The sequence below is a fragment of the Brienomyrus brachyistius genome, chromosome 11, assembly GCF_023856365.1.
Source record: "Brienomyrus brachyistius isolate T26 chromosome 11, BBRACH_0.4, whole genome shotgun sequence".
Taxonomy (NCBI): domain Eukaryota; kingdom Metazoa; phylum Chordata; class Actinopteri; order Osteoglossiformes; family Mormyridae; genus Brienomyrus; species Brienomyrus brachyistius.
Genome location: NC_064543.1, coordinates 6,530,779 through 6,553,319, shown reverse-complemented (window position 1 = coordinate 6,553,319; position 22,541 = coordinate 6,530,779). Strand labels below are relative to the sequence as shown.

The window sequence follows — 22,541 nt, the reverse complement described above, 5'->3', positions numbered from 1 at the left end:
ACTCTAATTTCAATGACTCGGCAAAATTGCACTTCGAAAGGAGTACATTTTTACTTCGATGTATCGTAATTTACCATGCCTTAGTGCTTTAACTATACCTTTATGTCTGTCGGTAAATAAGAGGTCTTTTATGTTGCATTTACTCTACACTGTTTTGTTTCGCTGTATTGTAATCTACCGGTGAGACACCAACTGTCGGAAACACATTTCTTGTGTGCCGCACACACACTTGGCCAATGAACTCGATTCTTTTGTTTTTGCTTAAGAACATACAACTCAACACAAGTAATTTTAAAGCGCAGAATTATACACTATTTCATGATACACACCTTAAAGATGCAAATGCGCTGTATTCACTGGTATCTATGAGACTCATTCTTATTTCATTCAGATACCTACATTCTTTATGCTTAAAAAAAAATCTCACACCGATGTTGTTTAACCAAACGTGTAAAATTTAATTAAACTTTATTAGAATAAAAGTTAAAACTGAACAAACTAACAAAAGTGCTGTGAGTTCATACTTCATTTGGACTCTTTGAAATCAAGTATACTCACGCTTTCATTTAAAATCTGCAAGGAAACGCACACATATAACTACCACTCGAAGGAAACACACACACACACACACCCCTACAGCAATAGGAAATAAAATGTTGCAACGTACGCAAACCGCTTTTTAGCCGTTAATGAAAAAACACACTTGCACATCTGCCCCATCACGCATTCGGTTATTGGTAGAAACTATTTACAGTACAAAAGAAGAAAGTGACTGGTAATTGACATATGACATGCATTTCACACGATGCACTGCAGGCGTCCACCCTAATCACAAACATAACCCTAAATGATTCGAAGACACCGGCATTAAACTGTATTCATAAATGTTTTGATTTCACAAAGCACATGTAGAAGAAAATGAAATCGAATAATCGCAACTTAATAAAATTACAGTTTCAACGGCGCATTGTAGGTGCCATGCATAATTTAATTATGTAGAACAAATTGGGAATGATTTCAGGAAAGAAAGAAAAATGGAAAAGTATATCTAAACTGGCTTTATCAAAATCCAGCGAAGGGCTTTCATATCTTCTGGATCTTCTCCCCAACAACTACAGGGTTTTCTTTCCTAATCTTCTCGGCGGCGTCTGCTTTGTAGTCAAAGGTGCACCTGTGAACATCGGAGTATCGATGGGTACCGCAGAACACGTTTCCGCACCTACAGTCGAAACCTGTAAAACAAAATTCTAAAATGAACGCCCCCAATAAAGAAATCAAACCCGAAATCAAACCCAAAACCAATGTGTATATCCAATATCCACCGGCTGCCTTGACAGACCCCTTCAGATATGGCAGCTGCTCTCTCAGCAGAGCTGTCTGGGCGTTTGCTTAACAGTGGTAAAGAATTCGGGGACCAGAATAACTAACCCAATAGCAAAGGCTCACTGCATTGGTTATGATACATGCATCACTGCAGTCCACAATAATGCAGAGGGACAGAGCAACGTGGCGAAAATCGGACGAAAACAAGCATGATTTGTCTGGGTGATATGAACCTTACTGCAGGCCTCCTAAAGCAAAGTGTTTATCTCAGGTCAATAAAATTTGGTTGTTACAGAAAACACACACACACACACATACGTAAGTTATTGTCCTGCTTTGAAAATAACGACAGTTCTTCAGCAATGGGAGACAGTTGTACATTCCCTTTACCTTCGATCTGAACGCAAATGAAAACCCACCTCATAGCTATAAGCTACTGATATTTAGCAAAATTTGGAATGTTACACCGCAACCTTTAAAATGCCTTCAAATGCAGGTCACTATGGCAACAGAGATGCAAACAAAGAAAGGGGATTAAAAGAGGGAGTCACTGGAGAAGAGCAGAGCCATGCGAGGCAGGGAGGTGCCACAATGGAGATATATTTGTTTTAAACTGAAAATCATAATTGTCATATTAGACTGTTGGTTTACATGCACAAATCAAAAGATTCTTAGCTAGAATTGCCCAGTCAAACCGTCATAAATGAACCCAGATCATACAAAATGTTTGCAATGCACATAATTAGCCTTAGGTTGGTGCTTGGCAAATAAAAAAATACATATTCAATGCATTTCACAGTAGTGCTTATTTACTGGCACTGAAAATAGCCCCTTAACTCTTGGGTGTCCCTCTAAGGTCCTCTCCAAGACTGCCTCCCCTCACCTGTGAGTCCCACTTTCTTACGGCACATGAAACAGCGACTTCGTTTTTGCTTCAGGTTCTCCGGGGTTCCGTCCCGTCCCTCTGCAGAGCCCTGGTCTGGGTCAGCCGTTTCCACGGCTACGGAGAGAGGTAGACACAAAAGCTGATGGTCGCTTATACGGCGAGAAACATCACATCCCTAGCAGAGTCATGCAAATAAAACTGCAATGGGGTCCATCCTTCATGCTACGAGTCTCCCCCTGTCAAAACCATTGCATTAACAAAACCACAGGGGAGTGACGACAGTCAGTTAGAAGTGGGCGATTTAGCATTAAAGAGTTTCTCCCACCAAGTCTCTCCCCAGAGAAATGAACCACATCTTACATTTCCACAAAATATGAAATCAAAAAGTACTAACCAGTTTCACGTTAATTTTGCTCAGTTGTCTTATTTTCCTCCTAGACAGAGTAAACATTTTTACATACTTTTTATAGTAACTGTGCATCACCAGCCTCTCCCTGAGCTTCGTGATAAAGCTCACGACCGAATGCCAAGTGGGGTGGTCTACAACCAGCGAGTGAGCGGCAGACCGCGGTGCCAGTTCCTCTTAGCATCGGCGTTCACAAACAAGCAAGCGATGCTTACGTTCCACGCTATACCTGGGTCTGTCGTTTCAATTTGATGTTCCTCACCCTTTGGTTCATTTTCGGTAACTAAATCCAGATGTGTCAAACAACATAACTAAATATCTAAGGCTAGGATACAGACTAAAATTGTGTCTAGTTTCATTACAATTAACTTTCCTGGTCTTAATCTAAATTCCCTCATACTTTGAGAGTGAAGACTTTTCCTGAAAGTGATCTGGGAAACTCCCAGCTCCCTGTAACCGATTTCAAAGTTGTAGTGACGCTTTATATGGCAAGAGCGCCTGAAGGAACAGAGACTGGTTTCCACTACAGGATGTGCATCTGCGACAGTGTGCGTTACTGCATCTCTCAGCACCTGCCACAGGGGAGAATCTGCTCACGAGGACCAGCATTTACACAGACTGAAGGCAGGACAAGGAGACAGTTAGTTGTACTTGAGGAAAAACACTGTACCCTTCAATTCTTCTGTTGTGTGTCCTTTGTCCACCGCTGGCTCACGCTCTTCCAAACACGTTAGGCAGGCTTGTGATGACAGAGTCAGGCCGGACACAAGGCTACAAGAAGTCCAGAGTGTTTATTTAAAAAAAAATAAAAAACTGCGCCACCCAGCTGGAAAATCCAGGTCCAGAAAGTAAATTTTATTTCAATAAACCAGGTGAAAAGTCTCGGACTCTGATTATACTCAACTAGTTGGTTGAAACAAAAATCACTTTTCCACCTCTGGCGCCATCATACAAAAGCAACTGACCCACACCACACTAAATCAACATTAAGACCTCACATTTAAAACAGACCAGACTGAATCTCATGGTGACTAACGCTCTCGTGGTGCACTTGTGTGTATCAATCCTTTTAGTCAGACCAAACCTTTAAAACGGGCTGCCTGCGCTGATGAAACCGCAATAGAACTAAAGATGCATTTCTGCAGCATGCAATGACGCATTCAGAGGGGCTGTCATAGTGGACTAGGGTCCTTACAGTCCCGCCTCATTACAGGAGAAGATGAAATCATTTCAGTTATTATTAAAGAATCCCAGGGGAGTCTGTAGTTGTGCTCTGTGAGACGACTAGTGCAGAGACTCAACTGCACCAAAAAGACGACAGAAAGGGTGTGAGAACTGAGGGCAGAGGCACCGCTCTGGCAAAAGACTAAGCTTGGTACCTGTTCTGCTCCGCTGGGGTGTCCGTCCTAGGGAGCGCTGGGGTTGAGTGTGGATCACCGCTCTCAGAACGCTGTGTGGGCAAACAGTCTCCATCACTGCTGACCCCGACTGCTAGAAGGGAAGATCCAGTGGCCCAGCGTCAGCCACACTGAATCCAAGACCCAATGACGTCTTTACCCAGCTCTACGTTTTACTGGGGCAGGTCAGGTTAAACACTTTACTCAAGGTTATTCTCTATCGTAAAGAATGAACAGGAAACCGTCCTTAAGTTCTTAAACATGTTATCTGCTATTTTTTACGGCTGGTTTGTAGTTCGGTGTGAAGCTTACGCAGACCCTACATTCTGGCCTGTATAAGTGGCCGGTGCATTGCGAGCATTACTTGTGCGTTGACTGAGCAGGGGGAGGGGGGGGGCACATTTCACCAAAACATTTTTCCTCCATCACAAAAAAACAAAACTTTGCAAGCTCTGCGATTTTAATGACCGTTCCTTTTCAATATTGTCTATTATACATTTAAAAATCAGTTTAAAGTTTATTGCCACCTGCTTTTGCATGAGCTCTGCATCATAATCATTTTCATCCACACTGTTTAAATCAGTCATAGATGGTTTATAAATAATGGATTAATTTGGAACTGCTTTATAAATCTCATTTTTTATTACAAAAATATCACATCGTAATATTTGGAATTTTCCAATATCATGCAGTCCTAGTGTGAACAGCTATAACTGTGTGTGTTTTTTTTTGCCAGCGTGAGCGGCTGTAACCATGGCGAGAACAGCAGACTAGCAGTGAGCAAAACAGAATTCGTCACACGCTAAAATCCCCCCAGCTGGAAACAAACAACAACAAAACAGTTGCATAGGAGGAAGTGAGATGATACCAAGCAGACCAATGACAGTTGTTGTCGGTGTAGCTGCACCATGCATTTACATTTCTGGGAGGCGGGGGGGTGGGGGGTGCACATCAGTCTATGGAGCAGGGTTTGCAGCTCAATATACAGTAAATCAACCTTAGCAGTATGCTTGAAAATCCACTTTTATTAGATAAGGGTGATAGACTGATAGTCTTCATATTCTAATTGAAGTATTTTCACAGTAATGGGCTGATGTACATGAAATTCTAGTATACCAAGTAAAATTTGCCGTTTTCTTTGTACTTGCATAGTAATATCACCATAACATATGGGGCAGCTGTAGAGAGCAACCTGGCAAAATACCAGAAGTAAAGAATCTGCCAATACTGCAGAGGCATCTGCATGTATATTTAACCTTATGTTGACAAACTTGTCCAGGAGATCAGGAAGAACTTCTGCTGTCATTGAAACACCAGCAGAAAATTTGGAGAAAAGCGAGTGCAAAATATAAGGAGTGTAACCTATTCATTCTCTATTAGGGCCAGGCAGCACGTTGAATTTTTATGGTGTCGATACATTTTCAAAACGAGATGAGGGGTGACAGCACACCTTTAATATCTGCTACACCGTTATCGTGCGTTAAAATCAGGACCTCAGCGATTTCTAATAGAAACCGATAGTATTCATTCCTGGTTGCAAGCAACTCTAGAGCTTCGATTGTGACGTTGCACAGAATCCTTGAATTCACAGCTACTTCGACATTATGATGGCTGTTAATGGACAGAGTATCAGACAGGTCCTTTCCGAATAATGTGTTCATCATCAGTGCACAATATTAGGCCAACCCATCCAGTTCTAATAACTTTGAAGTTCTATGAGCGACCTGCAGCTGGGATTTTGTTGCTCATCACAGGCTAGATGATCAATGAAAAAATCTTAAATAACTATAAAGTCATAAATTCATATATATATATATATATATATATAAAAATTTAATGATGTATTGCAGTAGTAGCAGCATTAATGCAGTATGTAGCGGATAGTAAAGCATTTCATTCTCTATTTCTGGATATTATCATAACCAAATGTTTAATATGTAAAATTTGAATAACATGAAGATCGCCATCCATATAAGGTACCGTCGCTGGTAGCAGAGAGGCACTGTCATTCCGTCTATTAATACTGCCGGCAGCAGGCTACAAACTGCCACTGCAGTGATGGCGGCGCGTCCGAGACAGCAGCCCCCATAGACTCCATAAAAACTCTGCTTTGTGACTCCCTGCCAGACCAAGAGTCCTCGTGAGGTGGGACCCGCGAGCCACCCGACTGCTGCTGCCAAGCTTCCCCGCTGAGGCTCACCTGGTGGAGTTAATCTGCCACTGTTGTTCTGTCTCTGTAAGAAGTCTTTGTAGCAGACGGAGCACATCCCGTTCGTGCGAGGGTTCCCATAAAACCCACACCCAGTAGCACACAGCATAGGCACTTGGGTCTGGTTCGTTTCTTGGGCCATGTCCACCCTGCAATGTTATAATGACACATTAGCTGCAATGGCTGCATCTGCCAGGGCACAGAGAATAATTATGACTCCTTGACAGCAGAGCAACACGTCCAACCCACTGGGGCACAACGAGAAACCCACTCTTGTGCCAGCTGGAGAAAGCGGCGGTCTCATTTCCAGCTTTTCCAGTCACCAAAAGAGCATTCAGACCTGTCTGACTTGCCAGCATATCACTAGACGTCTTAAGAATACAGTCATACATGCAGAATGTAAATACATGCAGTAATTAGCATGATATTGTAGCATTTCACTACAGAAAACAGCAGCCTGCAAATTACCTGATGAAACAATTCAAATCTGCATTCAGAAGGAGCAAAATATCACCGCAGGCTGCTCCTCTCTAACATGCATTTGCCGCGTGTCTCAACAAGGATGTAAGGCTGAGATTAGGATCATAGCCGATACCCAGAGCCCCACAATGCCAAGCCGACATGAGCTGATCAATGATGAGGGCTACGCATTAACCCTCTTCAGTAAACTGTATCAGTATCACACAGTGCCACCAAGACAATGAAACAGGTACGCTTTCTATCATTTTGCACAGTTGGATATTGATGAAATTGTACTGTACATCTCTATTGCACACATCAAGAAACACAGTCCCTTCACGCAGTTACATCATGTGCTGGGTGTGAGAAACACAGTTACACTCATTTCATGTGTCTCCTGTGTGGAGAAGCTACACAGAAACAAATCACTGTTACCTACTGCCCACTCAAGTTGATAAGACAGGATGCAGAAAGCGAGATATGGTATAATTTTTGCTTTAAAGTTTAAACCAAACATAAAAGGTGAACCTGCAGACCTGACAGCTCCAGCATGCAAACGCTGAAACAAGGGGGAAGCATGTCTAACTCAGCGAAGCATCCGTCTGTCACTCACCCTGATTAATATAAGGAGTTTAAAGATTGCCAGGTGTACATAAGCACAGGTACGTAGTTTAGTCTAAAGTCTAGACCAAGATTTTGTTTCAACCAAACAGCTGAGTACTCTCTGACTCATTATAATCAATTGTTTTTCTGAAACAAAATCTTGGTCTGAACTCTTACTCTCTGGACCTAAATCACCCACTTTTGACGATAATGGACATAAGATGCATCAAAGTGAAGTAGTTCAGTAGTTATGTTGTTTTGGTTCAGTTCAAAAGTTATTTTAAATAACAATTCATTCATATTCCTATCCCCAGTAAAACAGTAGGCTGGGCTAAATGAAGAATAGATCAAACACAAATATGCTATCAGTGAGCTTTTGTAATGGATGGGGCCATATTAATGTCAGAATGTATTCAATGGAGTTTAATTAATGTATCCATATTTCACTGATAATGTAAACACTATATTAAAGCCTATATTGTACTCCTGTTGGTTTAAATCAGAAATAGGCTTGTTTATTTCAAAGTGACACTGACATGGTTTGGGGAAACACCGTGTTTTCTGTTTAAATTCAGCAGTCATTTGATACTTTTAATTCGTTGCCTACAGGATTGATTTCTTTTTGACACCAAGGTATCAAAGCTGGTATCCAAGGGAACATTTTGGTATCCATCCAGATCAGTCACAAACTAAGGTGTCACAGTGTGGGGAGTGGGAAGTGAGATCATTCCACATTGTCATCCAAGGCCAACTGGTCATCAAAACACCTTGCAGGAATGGCCTCTTTAGACAAACTGCATTGGGTTCTTCATGCGTCTCAGCAGGTGAGGGAACAGGGGAAAAGGCAGACTCAACCTTTACCATCTTATGGCTGCACAGTTGTACTTCAAGGAACTCATGGAAATCAGTTAAGTCAGGATTAAGAGCCATTGCCAGCTATTGTACACGTCAAGCTTACCAAACAATTACACCAGCTTATCCCAAGACCAGTTCTAAGAGATTATCTCAATCATGCCCGGTTGGAAGGGCACAAACCAAGGGCCTTATTCAACTGTCAGCAAGAGGATACGACAACCATCATGACAAGTCCGGTCCAGGCCAGATCAGGCCACCTTCAGATGGAGACCTAAACCCTCAGAGCTGTGGTCCTGGACACAAAGCATGCAACACACAAACACTGGGTGTTTGAGCTCACATCTAAAGGCACACTTACAAGATTAATAACTACTGGAGATCCGCACCCCACTGACAACGACTTGCCGGAAATCACTTCTGTAACGTTTCTGACATCTGTAACAAACTGAAATGTCATTCCAAAGGACGTTTTTATCATGCCATCTCCACAGTCTACAACAGGACGAAAATGGAATACACAATCTCCACAGACACCCAGGAAGCAGGTACATTACTTCTGACCTCCCTGGACTGATACAAAGCAACAAACCCTTCTACAATTAAAACCCATAATGTTATCAAAAAACTTTGGAAATCAGCCTGGTTAGACACATAAAACTTAAATTCATAATGAACTATGAAGAGGAAATGGAGCTATGGAGAGGAAAGAACCTGTACAATTTAATAACAAACAGCAACAAGATGTACAAGACATAGGTTCTGTATTTTTTTTAATAAACACAAAATGAAGTAACAATTTCCTGGAATATACAAACAACAAATTTAAAGTTCTTCTTAGCATCACGTAACATTCAACCATCGGAGTCGCAGCAATCCTCAACCACTAAAACATCATAAATTACAGGTTTTAAATAGGTGACAAGGCCTGAAGAGCAATTCATAAACTTACAGCATAAATGCGTTAAGAATGTTAAGTAAAAGAAAACAGTGTTTGGGAGGATTAAGATGTTAAGGGACAGGACGCGGGCACCATCACCTGAGAGAAGCGGCTTAGATAATGACCCTCCTACAGCCCCCCCCGTACCTCCGGGGCTGAATCACTTTAAAATTAGTTACCAGGTAAAATGCCCCCATCTGAGCAAGGTCGCGCACAGAAAGCCGAACATACACCGAGTTGCTTTAGCCATCTGACTATGATCATGAGTGTGGCTGATACCTGGGTTAACTACGAATACAGCAAATGTAACTAGTTACAGTAACTAACAAACGTCCACGTACCAGCTAGTTAAGGGGAAAAATTCAGCAACTCCCAAACTCACACAAACAGACTTAAAAACATAAAAGTAACCTGGTACACGCGAGGCCGCCCGTCATTTTTCGTAGCAAACCAACTAACTAAGACTAAGCTGACTTCTGACTAGCAGTCTCTAACCTACCCGGTTCGCCAAATCGCCTTAACAACCTTTTATTTCCTGTCGCAACAGCGCCCTTTTTGTTCGGCTGAAAGCGGTGAAATCTGGAAGAAAAATAATAAAATCAGGTTTTAAACGTCAGAATTTACCGTTATTTTTCACTGGAAAACAAAAATTGTGCGGCTTCCTCTCGGATAACCAGCGTTATATCAAACATACCGAAGGTCTCGTGCCCCTTTCTACGCCTCTCTCCGTCAGCCCACCCAGTCCGGCATCACTACAAACGCCAAAAGGCCACCGTCTGAGGCGGGGCTTACAGAATCAGCGTTTCGATTGGATAATACTGCACTTCGCCCCTCCCTTCTTATCTCTCATTGCACAGCGGAAACATCAATCATACTTATAGTGTTTTATGAAAAGGTAGGTTGCGCGAATAGAAAACGTTTAATAGCTTTCGGTTCGACGTCTTAAAGGTACAATTGATTGCTACGATTAAGTGTCCATCCATCGATCCGTCCATCATCCAACCTCTTATTCTGGACAGGGTAGCTGGATGTAAAAAAACCATGACAGATACCTATAAGTATAATATCATTAAATTATTAGTTAAAAATCAATTTAAGTATTAACTGAACAACAATAAGACGTGGGTATAGGAAAACCTTCTCAAACCATTAAATAGTTAATTGAAAATGCAATTAATGAACGTTATCATCTAAAACTCCTAAACAAATTAATGTATGAATTATCTATGTAAGTATTGTGTTTACTAAATTGTTCAAAGTTAAATTTACAAATACACACGATATTCATCCTGATACTAAAGCGACGAAAAAGAAAGCTTGTGAAGTTTTCATCATAGCCATGATTGACTTTATAATAAATAACGGCAACAAGCAATAAAAATACAAGAAGAAAAACAGTTAATTAAATATATAAAGTTGCTTGAAGTGAGAAATGTTAGAGGTTGTGTAATCCTGCCTATGCATAATCAGAACTAGTTACGTGTCTGTGCTGGTTAGTTCTGCAGCTCACCCTACTTGTTTCACCGTTTGTTTACAGCAGTGTCGATCAAAACACTATTACGGGTCATTTTTATATATGATCATCACCAACCTATTTAACATGTATAATGAGAATTCAGGGTAAGGCATGTTCTTCAGTCGTTTCCCAGACGTGAAAAGTGATCGGTAAGTATCGATCTAACGTCAGAGTTTACTCCCTGAAGGCCGGCCTTCGCACCGCGGGTCAAAGGGGGACTGCGCGACAGCGAAAGGGGAGTCGTCGTCAGCATGGCCGCCTTGCATGCGGCGAAGCGAGCGCTCAGGAAGGAGATCAAGAGCCGACTGGCTGCGATAGGCGCAGAGGAGAAACGACGACAGTCTCGTATCGTTACACAGAAGGTACATATTTAAGAGACGAAAGGGGCTATCGGCCTACCGACGCGGGTCGGCGACAGCGCTGTCGTGTCGCGCAGCAGAAACATTGCATAAGTGTGACGGCTGCTCGGTGCAAAACCATGCATGAATTATGAATTATAGCGGACAAGATTGAAAACTAAATATTAAAGATTTTACACACAAGGTTCTTTTGTTTCATCGACGGTTTAATATTTATCTTAGGACACAATGGGTAGCCTCTACAATAACTTTGGAGCACATCTTCCGATTGAAGTATGTAAACGTCGGGCTGTCACAGTTTTATGAGTGCAATAGCGCCCTCTGGTGGTAACTGTTACGAAGTGACCCACACATTGTAGCGTCCGGTCTAGAGTTCACCAGTAAATAACAGATGAATGTCTAAAAAGTTACATTTACAATCTAAATCTGCTTCCGAAATTCCTTAAATAGAACACTGAAACCAATGAACATTGCATATTTATTTGTGTGGTTGTTTGTTTATTTAGCTTTTGAAAATGTTAATGCTTTAGTCTTTCTTCCTTAGCTACTCCAACATCCGAAGTACGAGAGCTGTCGCAGGATTGCAGTGTTCCTCAGCATGCCGGATGAGATCCACACAGAAGAAATCATTGAGGACATCTTCCATAAGGGCAAGGTGTGCTTCATTCCCAGGTACCTACCCAACAGCAGCCACATGGACATGCTGAAGGTGACAGAAGCCAAAGACATTCAGTCTTTGCCGGTGACATCGTGGAACATTCGCCAGCCTGGAGACGAGGAGCAGGGAGAGGAGGCCTTAGCTACAGGTGAGGCTGTTTGTTTGTAGTAGTTTCACCATCATCCTGTATTAAAAAGGTTAACAAAAAGCGAGAATACTGAAGAATCATGTAGCCTGAAATGCTAAGTGTTTAGCTGTAAATACATCCATCCCTCCATCCATCCATTTTCCAAACCACTTATCCTACTGGGTCGCGGGGGGTCCGGAGCCTATCCCGGAAGCAATGGGCATGAGGCAGGGAACAACCCAGGATGGGGGGCCAGCCCATCGCAGGGCACACTCACACACCATTCACTCCTATGGGCAATTTAGCAACTCCAATTAGCATGTCTTTGGACTGCGGGGGGAAACCCGAGTACCCGGAGGAAACCCCACTACAAAACTTGGGGAGAACATGCAAACTCCACACACATGCAACCCAGGCGGAGACTTGAACCCGGGTCTCAGAGGTGTGTGTCAACAGTGCTAACCACTGCACCACCCTGCCGCCCCACTGTAAATACATCTTAAATGAAATTAAGCCTTTAAGTATACTTTTACATTACACTAGATTACCAGGTTTTTTTGGCAGGTTTTGTCCACGATGATGACTGAGCATCATGTAACTGATAGAGTCATGGTACTCAGGTCTGACCGAGTCCTCATACAAACGGATTGATTCCTGTCTTGGGTGAATTTTTACTTGATCTTGACTCTCACTTGAGCACTCCTGACGTAAAAAAATAACTTGTCGATGTTCTCTTACTACCTTAGATTGTACCAGCAGTATGTACGCAACGTTGCCAGAAGATGGCGCTGTGATCCCTACAGTGAGGCAGAAGGTGGCTTTGTGCCAAAACCAAAAGATGATGATAATTTTCTAGGTTATACGTTCATGCAAAATAATTGCCTTAAGAGGAGTCGTTCCCAAGAAAATTGATTTAACGTTTGACAGTAGTATTAAGAGGAAAGGCGTTTTTATAGTCTGCAGGTATTTTGACTATGGTGACGTAGTTCCAGCACATGGGATTTTAAAATAAATGCTGAGGTATGTCGAGATAAAGTAATTAGGAAGGAAAATGTGGAGATAACACCTGTTTAAGTCTTATGAACAGTATAACCTTTACGGAACAAAGAAGCTGCCGTTATCTCGCAACACCTTGCAGCCTGTCTAGGCCCGTCACAGTCCGGCTGCAGGCGGCCTGGATCATAGCGGAACACAATGGAAGCCCAATTAACTGCAGTTTGAAGCCAATCTGTTCACGTCTCAGTTTTCCGTCCATACTCACCTCAGTTCCTCCGCCCCCATCCAGTGTTTTAAAACTCTGCACAAAACTTGATCGGCTTTAGTGCTGCCGTGACTGAAATGCTTTCAGAAATGATTATTGTACTGCTGGACTTAATGCCACAGAGGGATAAATCAGAGGAAGGCCAGAGCTGGAGGGCAGCCCCAGTATCAGTTAGCCTAGAGGAAATACCTCCCCCAAATTATTGATAAATGACATTCTTATAAGTACTCAAAAAATATTGAATACTAAAGGTGTTAAAATGAAAGGAAAACCTTTTCACCCGATAAGATGGGAACAAACACACAGCAATCAATACTTGCACTGATTGTTAAACTGGCACCCCGCGCACAGGGGGGCGGGGGCAAGGGTGGGGGCGTGATGAAACGCCGCTCCGGTCGCTGTCGGCTGCCTGTCTTTAAGGCTTCACATCCTCAATACTTCGCTTCTCCGATTGCCTTTATTTGTTTGTTTTATTTCTCTTTTTTTGGAGAAGAAACGAATCGATGATGGCATCGGACACAGTTACCAAGCGTGAATGTCAGGCAGCTGGTGGTGGCGTCTGCTGCTACTAGAGGTCCTTCAGCGCCTGAGCTCAGAGGTTTTGGGTTCCACGAAGGCATATCACATCTCCCCTCCCCGTTGGAATCGTCCTAAATTTACCCCGTCTTACTGCGCCCCTGCATGAGATCAGTACGTTTATATTAAAAAGGAGGTACCGTTAAACGGCTCCTGCAAGCGGAAAAGCGTCCAAGCAGAGGCAATATAAGCGGTTATTTAAATACTGGATGTTTCTACGTTATTCCCTTATCCTCATCACAGTCGTGGATACCGTATGCCTTATGTGGTGTGCATCTCCTAACCCTCGTGGGCTCTGATTAAAGCAATATTGCACTTTTTACATATGTTGAGTGAATGGATAATTGGGAAAAAGGTAATTGATCACAAAAGTAATGTTTCCGGGGCAACGGTCATCGGAGGGGGGTGCTCCACCAAACAGGATTTCTTAATAATAATAATAATAATAATAATAGACCTACGTTTTAGGTCTATCCACACAAAATACTAACATACTTCTGTACGTGTATCAATAAATAAAAAATAACTATCCATCCATCCATTTTCCAAACCGCTTATCCTACTGGGTCGCGGGGGGTCCGGAGCCTATCCCGGAAGCAATGAGCACAAAGCAGGGAACAACCCAGGATGGGGGGCCAGCCCATCGCAGGGCACACTCACACACCATTCACTCACACATGCATTCCTACGGGCAATTTAGTAACTCCGATTAGCCTCAGCATGTCTTTGGACTGTGGGGGGAAACCAGAGTCGTTAAAATGACTATAATCAAAGAAATCGTATATTTTCTATATTGCTATCCTGAATTAAACAGAAACCCAACCGTGTTAAATTGTGAATAAATATTATAGCTGAATTAATCGGATTGTTTTCTTCTTATTATTGTTTGTAAACATATCACACCATTTTTAATACCGATAATTAAACGAATCTTTCCCCAAAAGTGTGGAACAATATAGCTAAATGTTATTCCTTTCAAAAATTTACATGCATGTATTAGCCTCGTAGCTACACCCCTCTGCGGAGGAGGAGAATAAGTCGAAGGTCAGCAGGCGAGTTTCAGAGGGACTGCTGCCATTACGTGTGTTTCCTATTAAATTTACGTTGTACATGGTAAATCTGACAACGCGCCGAAACAGCCTGCAAATGTCGCCCCACTGTCACCCTCCCGGAAACCAAGACACCCGGTAATGAGTTAATCCACCATTATGCCAAGGTTGATTTTGGACGATGGGGACGTGCGGGGGACAGGAACGGCCATGTCACAAGGGTAACGACAGATTCCTCGTTACATGATCCCCTCGCTCTTCAGGCTGCAGACTGGCACTGCCCCCTCAGTCTGCACCGGAGGGCCAAAATAAGCTCAAAATGAAAAACTGCTAAAAAAAAAAAAAAATCGTTAAACCTCAGACGTAATGAAATCCTTCCATGGGATCGTTCACGTGATCGCTGATTATTTTAGTGTGAGGGCGCATTCAAGTATCCAGTTCATGAGATAAAAATAATGCATCAGAAACAGATTATAAACTAATATACTCAGATTTGGCCACATAATAGGGAATGACTTATTTATGTCCCTGTTCATGTCCGCGGTCACCAGGTTATCGGTCGCGACTCAATAAATATCAGACTCCTTGAGTGGCAGGTTGGGCACTACAAGGGCTGAATGTGAGAGAAATGAAAAGCACCTCAATCAGTCTGAGAATTTTGCAGTGGCACAGGGGAACCTTCCGCACATGCTTCCTAGGTACCAGTTATGTAAGCATGGCTTAGAACCTCTGAACGGAGTTACCTTTCAACGGGCTTTCAAGAGTAATTTGGTTAGATCTCACTAGGAATAGGAAAAGTTTTGGGTAAAATTAAATTGTTACATATTTTTATGATTTAAATTCATTTCAAAGATTATATTTGGATTGTCTGAGGACTTCTGGCAGAAGTTAATTTATTTTAAATAATCTACATTATAAAGTAATAGGCATTTATGCTAATCTGGCTGAAAGCAATTAATTATGGTCAGTTTTAGAACAAACTGAACAGGGCAGAAAGCAGCATGCCAGTTATGGACACGGACACTGTGTGATTCTGTTGGAAGAAATCCATCCATCCATTTCCCTAACTGCTTATCCTACTGGGTCGCGGGGTATTGGAAGAAATGAAATTTCAAATCCCAAGGTGGGTGGGACTGGGTTTTAAGTTCAGCTCAATGGAGCCAGAACAAAGTTAAATGGGTGACTGACAGCATATAGCATAGCATCACCCACTCTGAGTTATTGTTGTACCATGATCTATAATTAAGTAGTTTTGAGAAATTAATGTGTATGTCTAGCCTTTCTGAATGATTTATATCAAAAGCATATTTTGGCAGTACCTGATGTAAAAATGCTCTTGCTTTGCACAAAGTTACAGGATCTTTGCACGTACTAAGCACTGAATTTTTTTAAGGCACTCTAATGAGATTGATTATCGGTTCAACATTTCCTTGTAGCAGAGTTTGGAGCAAACCCTTTGATTTTTAAGTCTTTCAGACTGGAAATGTTATGATACATACATGTTTATCAGGAACGTCACTGTGAGTATTACTGCTGCAAATTCGCTTCCAATCCTAATCTTCCGTTAATCTTAAACCGCCTGACTCAAAGCCTTGATTTATTTCAACAACTGCTGTTTAGCCGGTTGCTCAGTACAGTTAATATGAGTCAGATGGCCTCGAAACATGGCTGAAAAATGATCACTCCTGTGGATTTACGGTAATGCCCTTAAACTGAGCATGACCAGTCAAATTTCAGACGAAATGAAACGGCTACAAAAAAAAAGAAAAATCTTGCTTTAACTGAGGTTACTCATGTATTACTGCGCTGTAGGAAACAGGAAGCATGGAAGACCAATCAGAATTGGGGAGATTAGTAGTAAAGCGGCTGGTGCAAGTTAATCGCTTCCCATTTGCCACTGCTGTTTCCCAGCCCCATTCTGAGCAGCTGTTGAGGTCAACAGTATCTACTTAGTTTTTAATTAAATACAAAAGGTTGTTCTGTTTGTCACACACAGCCGGGTTTAATAACCTTGATACCCACTGAAATGTGACTGATTAATAAAGGTCATTCTCTATGTTCTGAAAGGGAAGCAGGCTCTTATATTCCAGCATCGACATCGACGCGTGGCAACTTCGAGCTGCTGTTTCTGGTCCAGTGCACTGTCTGATATATTTGATATGTTTGCATAAGTACATTTCTGCATGCATTTTGATTAAACGCACAGCACCGCAGGCATTGTTTGAGTGTCAGAGTGTCAGCGCGAGTCACTTTATCCGTCATGTAAATGCCCGCTGATCTCATTCCATTTCCCCGCAGATCTCACTGGATATAAGCAGTGGCTGGTTGCTCTTTCGCTTGTATTCAGCCTATTTTTGGTGCAAACAGAAAGACGGCGACAGTTTAATTAAGACTGACATTATGAAACTTGCTAATTACATTTTTCGCTTGGTTCTTCACAGGCGGCCTGGATCTCATACTGATGCCCGGATTGGGGTTCGACAGGGGGGGCAATCGGCTGGGCCGGGGCAAGGGCTTCTATGACACTTACCTGGGGAGGTGTGCCAGTCATCCCGCGGGGATGCCCTACACCATCGGCCTGGCCTTCAGGGAGCAGATATGCCCCCAGGTCCCGGTGCACGATGGCGACGTTCCCATCGACGAGGTTCTGTTTGAAGAGGAGTAGGGCTCCGGGGCAGATGGAACTGGCTGGGGCAGGAAAAGCATCGCGCAACTGCCCTTTTCATTAAGTGCCTCTTACATGTTCCAGTGAGTTTTTCACTTAATCTCATAGCTGAAAATGCCGTTGTATTTTGGCCAGACCAGACAGCACCAGAACCTGTGAATTAGGCTACCTGGCCCACTTTGATTTCACTGATTTTCAAACAAGCGATAGGAATGGAGATGTTTTGTAAACATCGACCAGGTAAATGTAGTCTACATGTATTTGTTCATTTAGAATGTTCTGTTTTTCATGTTTTATGTCTACATTTTTAATGTCATGCCATGTGAAGTTTACACCCAAATAATCCTGCGTTAATTTATTTGGTAAAATAAAGGTCCGTTCATTTTTTATGGATGGTTCTGGATGATTCTGAGCCTGGGAATACAGGGCACGAGGCAGGGGACAGGACGCCAGTCCATCGCAGGGCACGAGGCAGGGGACAGGACGCCAGTCCATCGCAGGGCACGAGGCAGGGGACAGGACGCCAGTCCATCGCAGGGCACGAGACAGGGGACAGGACGCCAGTCCATCGCAGGGCACGAGGCAGGGGACAGGACGCCAGTCCATCGCAGGGCACGAGACAGGCGACAGGACGCCAGTCCATCGCAGGGCACGAGGCAGGGGACAGGACGCCAGTCCATCGCAGGGCACGAGACAGGGGACAGGACGCCAGTCCATCGCAGGGCACGAGGCAGGGGACAGGACGCCAGTCCATCGCAGGGGATGAGGCAGGGGACAGGACGCCAGTCCATCGCAGGGGACGAGGCAGGGGACAGGACGCCAGTCCATCGCAGGGGACGAGGCAGGGGACAGGACGCCAGTCCATCGCAGGGCACGAGGCAGGGGACAGGACGCCAGTCCATCGCAGGGCACACACTCTCACATTGGACAATTTTGGAACACTGACAGGGGGTGCAGTAGGAGCATGGATGTCCTGGCAAATTCGGGGGGGCTGCACTTTACAGGGGCCCTTGAGGACATAAAATTATAAAGTTATATAATGGGGGGTGGGGGGCTAGGTGACATTTTGTCGGGGGGGGGGGGGGGGGCAGAATTTCTAGCTATACCCCTGTACACTCTAAAGGAACTGGGGTGGGCTTCAAAGACAAGTGTAATTAATACTGCTACCCCCTGCGTCACCATGTTCGTTTCCCAAAAAGCCTTGCTTGATTTAATCATAAAGAAAAGGGATCTTTGCATATTTTCCACTTTGCTATGGAACTGGAGACCCCCTTACTGTGTCTCTCACCTGGTCGCCTTTCCGGGACTCAGCTGCAAATGCGAGGTGACAGAGCAGATTAAAACGGCGAGTTTTAATACCGGCCGCTGAGCCGGTGGGCTTGAAGGCTTCCCCGCTCTCGGCTGGCAGTGATCGCCTGCTCGTGGTGCCGTGATGGGGGCTCCTCACCAAGACACACTGCACCATAATAACATCGGCACCCTTCACACACACGTACACATTTTCATGAGCTGGGGGTGGAGCATAGTGGGGAGTAACTGCTTTGCATCAAAGGTGAGGGTCAAGGGAAACTATATTTCAGAAAATAGTCACAGACACAATCTGCAGTAAATCAGCCCCCCCCCCCCCCAAAGGTGCATTACAGAGTCTGCACTGGAGGCAGTAATGCAGCAGCTTCAGAACCAGCCCTAATCACACGAGCGTGGCGAGCTCAGGTGCACTGCATTTTACCCAGTAGCACCGAGGGAGAAAAGGCTCCTCATTCCCACAGTAAGATGCATGATCCATTCTTCTAAGCTGCCTTCCTTCCAGCCTCAGCACAACTCAATCACAGCCTGAACTTCAGTAAATACAGAGCGCACAGAAAGTCTTGGGACGCTGGCTTCTGTGACAACGCTGCCAATTTAACTGGTTTCATAACAAAAGTCCATTGACAAGCAGTATCTAGCATATCTACACATACCTTCTGCACAGATGGTTTTTATTAAGTGTCATGATGCTTTTTTAACTGACTCATTCAGTTCTGTTCTTGCCATTTTGCTGTTAATTGCAACTGCAGTCACTGGCACGGGGATATTAAGCACAAATACTTTTGTTTTATGTTATTGCAAAGGTGTCACTAATTAAAAAGCACCCAATCAGACCGCTTGTTAATGAACTTTTTAAGTCAGAGCAGCTTTTAGAACTATAATTTGAGTTTCAATTTATCACTACTTGAAATGAATATTTTACTTATTGTTTTTAATGTAGTATATATATAATATATATCCTGGAACTTCTGCATTGATGTCCTCATTGCAACACAATATTTGAGGACATTTTTTGCCACCTGATTCCTACAGGATGCTTTGAAATATGCGTCTACAGATTTAAACAGACGGGAAAAGTATACCGTGTTAAAAAAATAGAGTACAGAAGAGAAAAAAAATGTGAATTGGGAAAAAACTATACCAGGTATTTTTTTACTAAGCCTAATGCTTAGTAAAGTATGCTTAAATTTTTGGCCCCTGGACTCATTGAAAAAGCTATAGAGCGGTGGGACCTTGACGAGACTGGCCGTTTCGGGGATCGATATACTGATGTGAGTGGAAGAGCAGGTAAGGTGACAGCACCTGGGGAGTTCACGGTGATGGAGGCGTGTCGGCTCATGTCTGACACGCTGGGTCCCCCTCTGCATCCCCACATGGCGTGATGAAAAAATATTAAAATACGCGCCCCTGTAACATAGGAGCATACAAGAATGCTTCAATTATACAGTCTCCCACACGCTGAGGATGTAACTACATCCTACATGTTTAATAATTATGCTTCGCATTGAGTCGCTGTAGCTTTATATTAAAAAGTGATGTTAATCTGGCGCAGCTTTATTTAAACATTTATTTTCCTGGTGAATAACCTGTAGAAGCAATTTATACTGACGCCCAGGTTTGCAGCGGACGTCCGAGCATCTGTCCGCACCAATCTGCCGTCCGCTGCCCGCCCCGCCATCTGAGTGCAGTATTAATTTTACATGAGAGGACGGAAGGAGGTCTCAGCCCTCCGAGAAGCCTAACGATAATGGGCATCGCGCGCCTCTCACTTCCAGTGACGCTAATGCACAATCGACAGCGGCATCTTCTCACGGCTATTTCCTCTAATCCGATTTATGCGCATCAGCACAGACGCTCTTAGACAGCAGTAAAATGCGCGCGATGTCCCGTTTGGTGAGATTCGCCGGGGCGGCAAACCCCTCCTCTCGGATCTCCCGAGGCTCCCGACCTCAGCATCGCCAACGGGATGCTGGGATATATAGCAGCTCATCCATTTGTTATCCGTTCCACGTACGTAAACACCTATAATTACTGCTTATCTGTGCCAATAAAATCATTTTGACAGTCATCCCTCTTGATGGACAGGTAGGTATCCCCACTAGGGTTTTCCCAGTCTTGTGCCTCCAGGGAGGAGCTTAGCCTCACAGGACCCAGCTTTGAATAAGCAGCTAAGGACGATATGGATCGGATCCACGGATGGATAGAATAATTTTGTCAAAGTACCATTAGATGCTTGATGAGCATCTAATGAAACTGAAATGCTTGCAAAATCCCGTTGGGAAGGACACACTGCAGTGTCAAACCTGCGATCTGACACTGCCAGAGAACATGCCAGCCAGTGACACGGGCATCGCTGCTTATCTGCAAACTGCAAAGCTTTTATCCAAAGTGGAAAACATTCCAACCGATTTATACAGCTTGATGAGTAAATGGGGAACTGAAACAGCATCCAGGGGTGATTCTTTCAAGAATTTTTTTAAGATAGGGGCAAAAGAGGAGCATAAGAGGGAGCATTCTTCATCCAGTGGGGCCATCCGTCATCCAGTGGGGCCATCCTTCATCCAGTGGGGCCATCCGTCATCCAGTGTGGCCATCTTTCATCCAGTGGGGCCATCTGTCATCCAGTGGAGCCATCTTTCATCCAGTGGGGCCATCCGTCATCCAGTGTGGCCATCTTTCATCCAGTGGGGCCATCCGTCATCCAGTGTGGCCATCTTTCATCCAGTGGGGCCATCTGTCATCCAGTGGAGCCATCCTTCATCCAGTGGGGCTGTCCTTCATCCAGAGGGGCCATCCGTCACCCAGTGGGGCCATCCGTCATCCAGTGTGGCCATCTTTCATCCAGTGGGGCCATCTGTCATCCATTGGGGCCGTCCTTCATCCAGTGTGCTGTCCTTCATCTAGAGTGGCCACCCTTATCATTAGCCAGTGATATATTTTGAATTGGTTGAGTGATAGGGAGGGGGGCTGGGACTCTCCAGGAGTCAATTAGCTTTCAGCTAGGGCCACTGTGCCCCCACCCATATATACACCTCCCTGATCGCATCTGGACGCGGAGACATTTACAGGCCTCTATACCCGACCCTATAACCTACTGGCTGCCCCAACATAAACACTGTGCATCACTGACCACAAATATCGGAAAGCCAGTGAAGGCTCAGAGCAGAGGGGCACTCTTAATGCACGGGGGGGGACTAAACCACAAAAACAACAAGCCTCTCCGACTCTGTTTGCTTTCTCACACCATAAATTCACCAGGAGTGATGCAGCAAAAAGCCACATTTCACGGAGGGCTGCGTTTCCGCCTGACAGGGTGACGGACTCGTTGCCGTGGGGCTGACGGAGCCAAACAGTGCTGTTAGTCGCAGCTGTCAGGGCTTGTAGGGCATAGGCCTGGGTGTTTATGCTGAAGAAACAACATCCTGCCTCATCTCACCTATTGGGAGAATTCCTTGACCAAAACGGGCGTTTCCTCCAGGGCCCCCAGGGGGAGAACCAGAGATACCTGCAGGAAAAGAGCAACCAAAGGCCTGAAGACTCCTAATCATCTTCTGTTCCAGGATCACACGGTGCCTGGAGCCCTTTACAGGAGGCAGGGGCGCTATGCTGGGAACACACCTGGAGGGGGCGGCAGTCCATTTCAGGACACACTCACATACACACAATTTTCAGAGGTCCAGCTGACTGCATGGTGACAGGTGGGAAGTTGCACAAATATGCTAAATCCACACAGAAACAGGCAGACACACACAGCAGGCGGCAGGATGCCCATCCCCAACAGCAGTGGTGACAGGCCACTGACTACTCCATCCAGACTCACAGCAAGTCTTACGTAAAATACGTCCAAGTAGAAGTGCTCATTTTATAGTGTTACATAACCAGAACAGCCATTGATTATTTTCAACCTTTATTTTTTCCTAAATAAGCTAAAGTAATATTTAAATTGG

At 44.1% G+C, this 22,541-nt stretch overlaps 2 protein-coding genes across 7 annotated transcripts; one reads left to right on the top strand and one right to left on the bottom strand.

Moving 5' to 3' along the window:
• Window positions 1-434: 434 nt before the first annotated feature.
• Window positions 435-9,852, bottom strand: zfand6 (zinc finger, AN1-type domain 6). Of its 5 annotated transcripts, XM_048969490.1 has the most exons (7): window positions 9,770-9,824; window positions 9,575-9,654; window positions 6,213-6,370; window positions 3,995-4,106; window positions 3,286-3,386; window positions 2,207-2,323; window positions 435-1,232 (listed from the first exon to the last, which is right to left on the bottom strand). In XM_048969490.1, the coding sequence occupies exons 3-7, from the start codon at window positions 6,361-6,363 to the stop codon at window positions 1,084-1,086; spliced, it is 630 nt and encodes a 209-aa protein (XP_048825447.1). In that variant the 5' UTR covers window positions 6,364-6,370; window positions 9,575-9,654; window positions 9,770-9,824; the 3' UTR covers window positions 435-1,083. The 5 variants fall into 5 exon arrangements, with proteins under 5 accessions (XP_048825447.1, XP_048825446.1, XP_048825445.1 ...); XM_048969489.1 differs by lacking the exon at window positions 9,575-9,654 and having other exon boundaries at window positions 9,770-9,852; XM_048969488.1 differs by lacking the exon at window positions 9,575-9,654 and having other exon boundaries at window positions 9,700-9,838.
• Window positions 9,853-10,518: 666 nt separating this feature from the next.
• On the top strand, window positions 10,519-17,675 carry mthfs (5,10-methenyltetrahydrofolate synthetase (5-formyltetrahydrofolate cyclo-ligase)). 2 transcript variants are annotated; one of them, XM_048969343.1, is made up of 4 exons: window positions 10,519-10,695; window positions 10,779-10,953; window positions 11,495-11,756; window positions 12,482-14,432. In XM_048969343.1, the coding sequence occupies exons 1-4, from the start codon at window positions 10,652-10,654 to the stop codon at window positions 12,589-12,591; spliced, it is 591 nt and encodes a 196-aa protein (XP_048825300.1). In that variant the 5' UTR covers window positions 10,519-10,651; the 3' UTR covers window positions 12,592-14,432. The 2 variants fall into 2 exon arrangements, with proteins under 2 accessions (XP_048825300.1, XP_048825299.1); XM_048969342.1 differs by lacking the exon at window positions 12,482-14,432 and adding an exon at window positions 17,063-17,675 and having other exon boundaries at window positions 10,539-10,695.
• Window positions 17,676-22,541: the final 4,866 nt, after the last annotated feature.

Bases quoted from the DNA above. Each gene is read 5' to 3' on its own strand.
- zfand6 (XM_048969489.1), bottom strand. From the start codon at position 6,363: ATGGCCCAAGAAACGAACCAGACCCAAGTGCCTATGCTGTGTGCTACT. The intron at 4,107-6,212 runs GTGAGCCTCAGC...CTTCCCTTCTAG, and splicing joins TGGCAGATTAACTCCACCAG to CAGTCGGGGTCAGCAGTGAT. The intron at 2,324-3,285 runs GTACAGTGTTTT...CTCTCTCCGTAG, and splicing joins CACAACAGAAGAATTGAAGG to CCGTGGAAACGGCTGACCCA.
- mthfs (XM_048969342.1), top strand. From the start codon at position 10,652: ATGATCATCACCAACCTATTTAACATGTATAATGAGAATTCAGG. The intron at 10,696-10,778 runs GTAAGGCATGTT...TACTCCCTGAAG, and splicing joins ATGTATAATGAGAATTCAGG to GCCGGCCTTCGCACCGCGGG. The intron at 10,954-11,494 runs GTACATATTTAA...TTTCTTCCTTAG, and splicing joins CTCGTATCGTTACACAGAAG to CTACTCCAACATCCGAAGTA.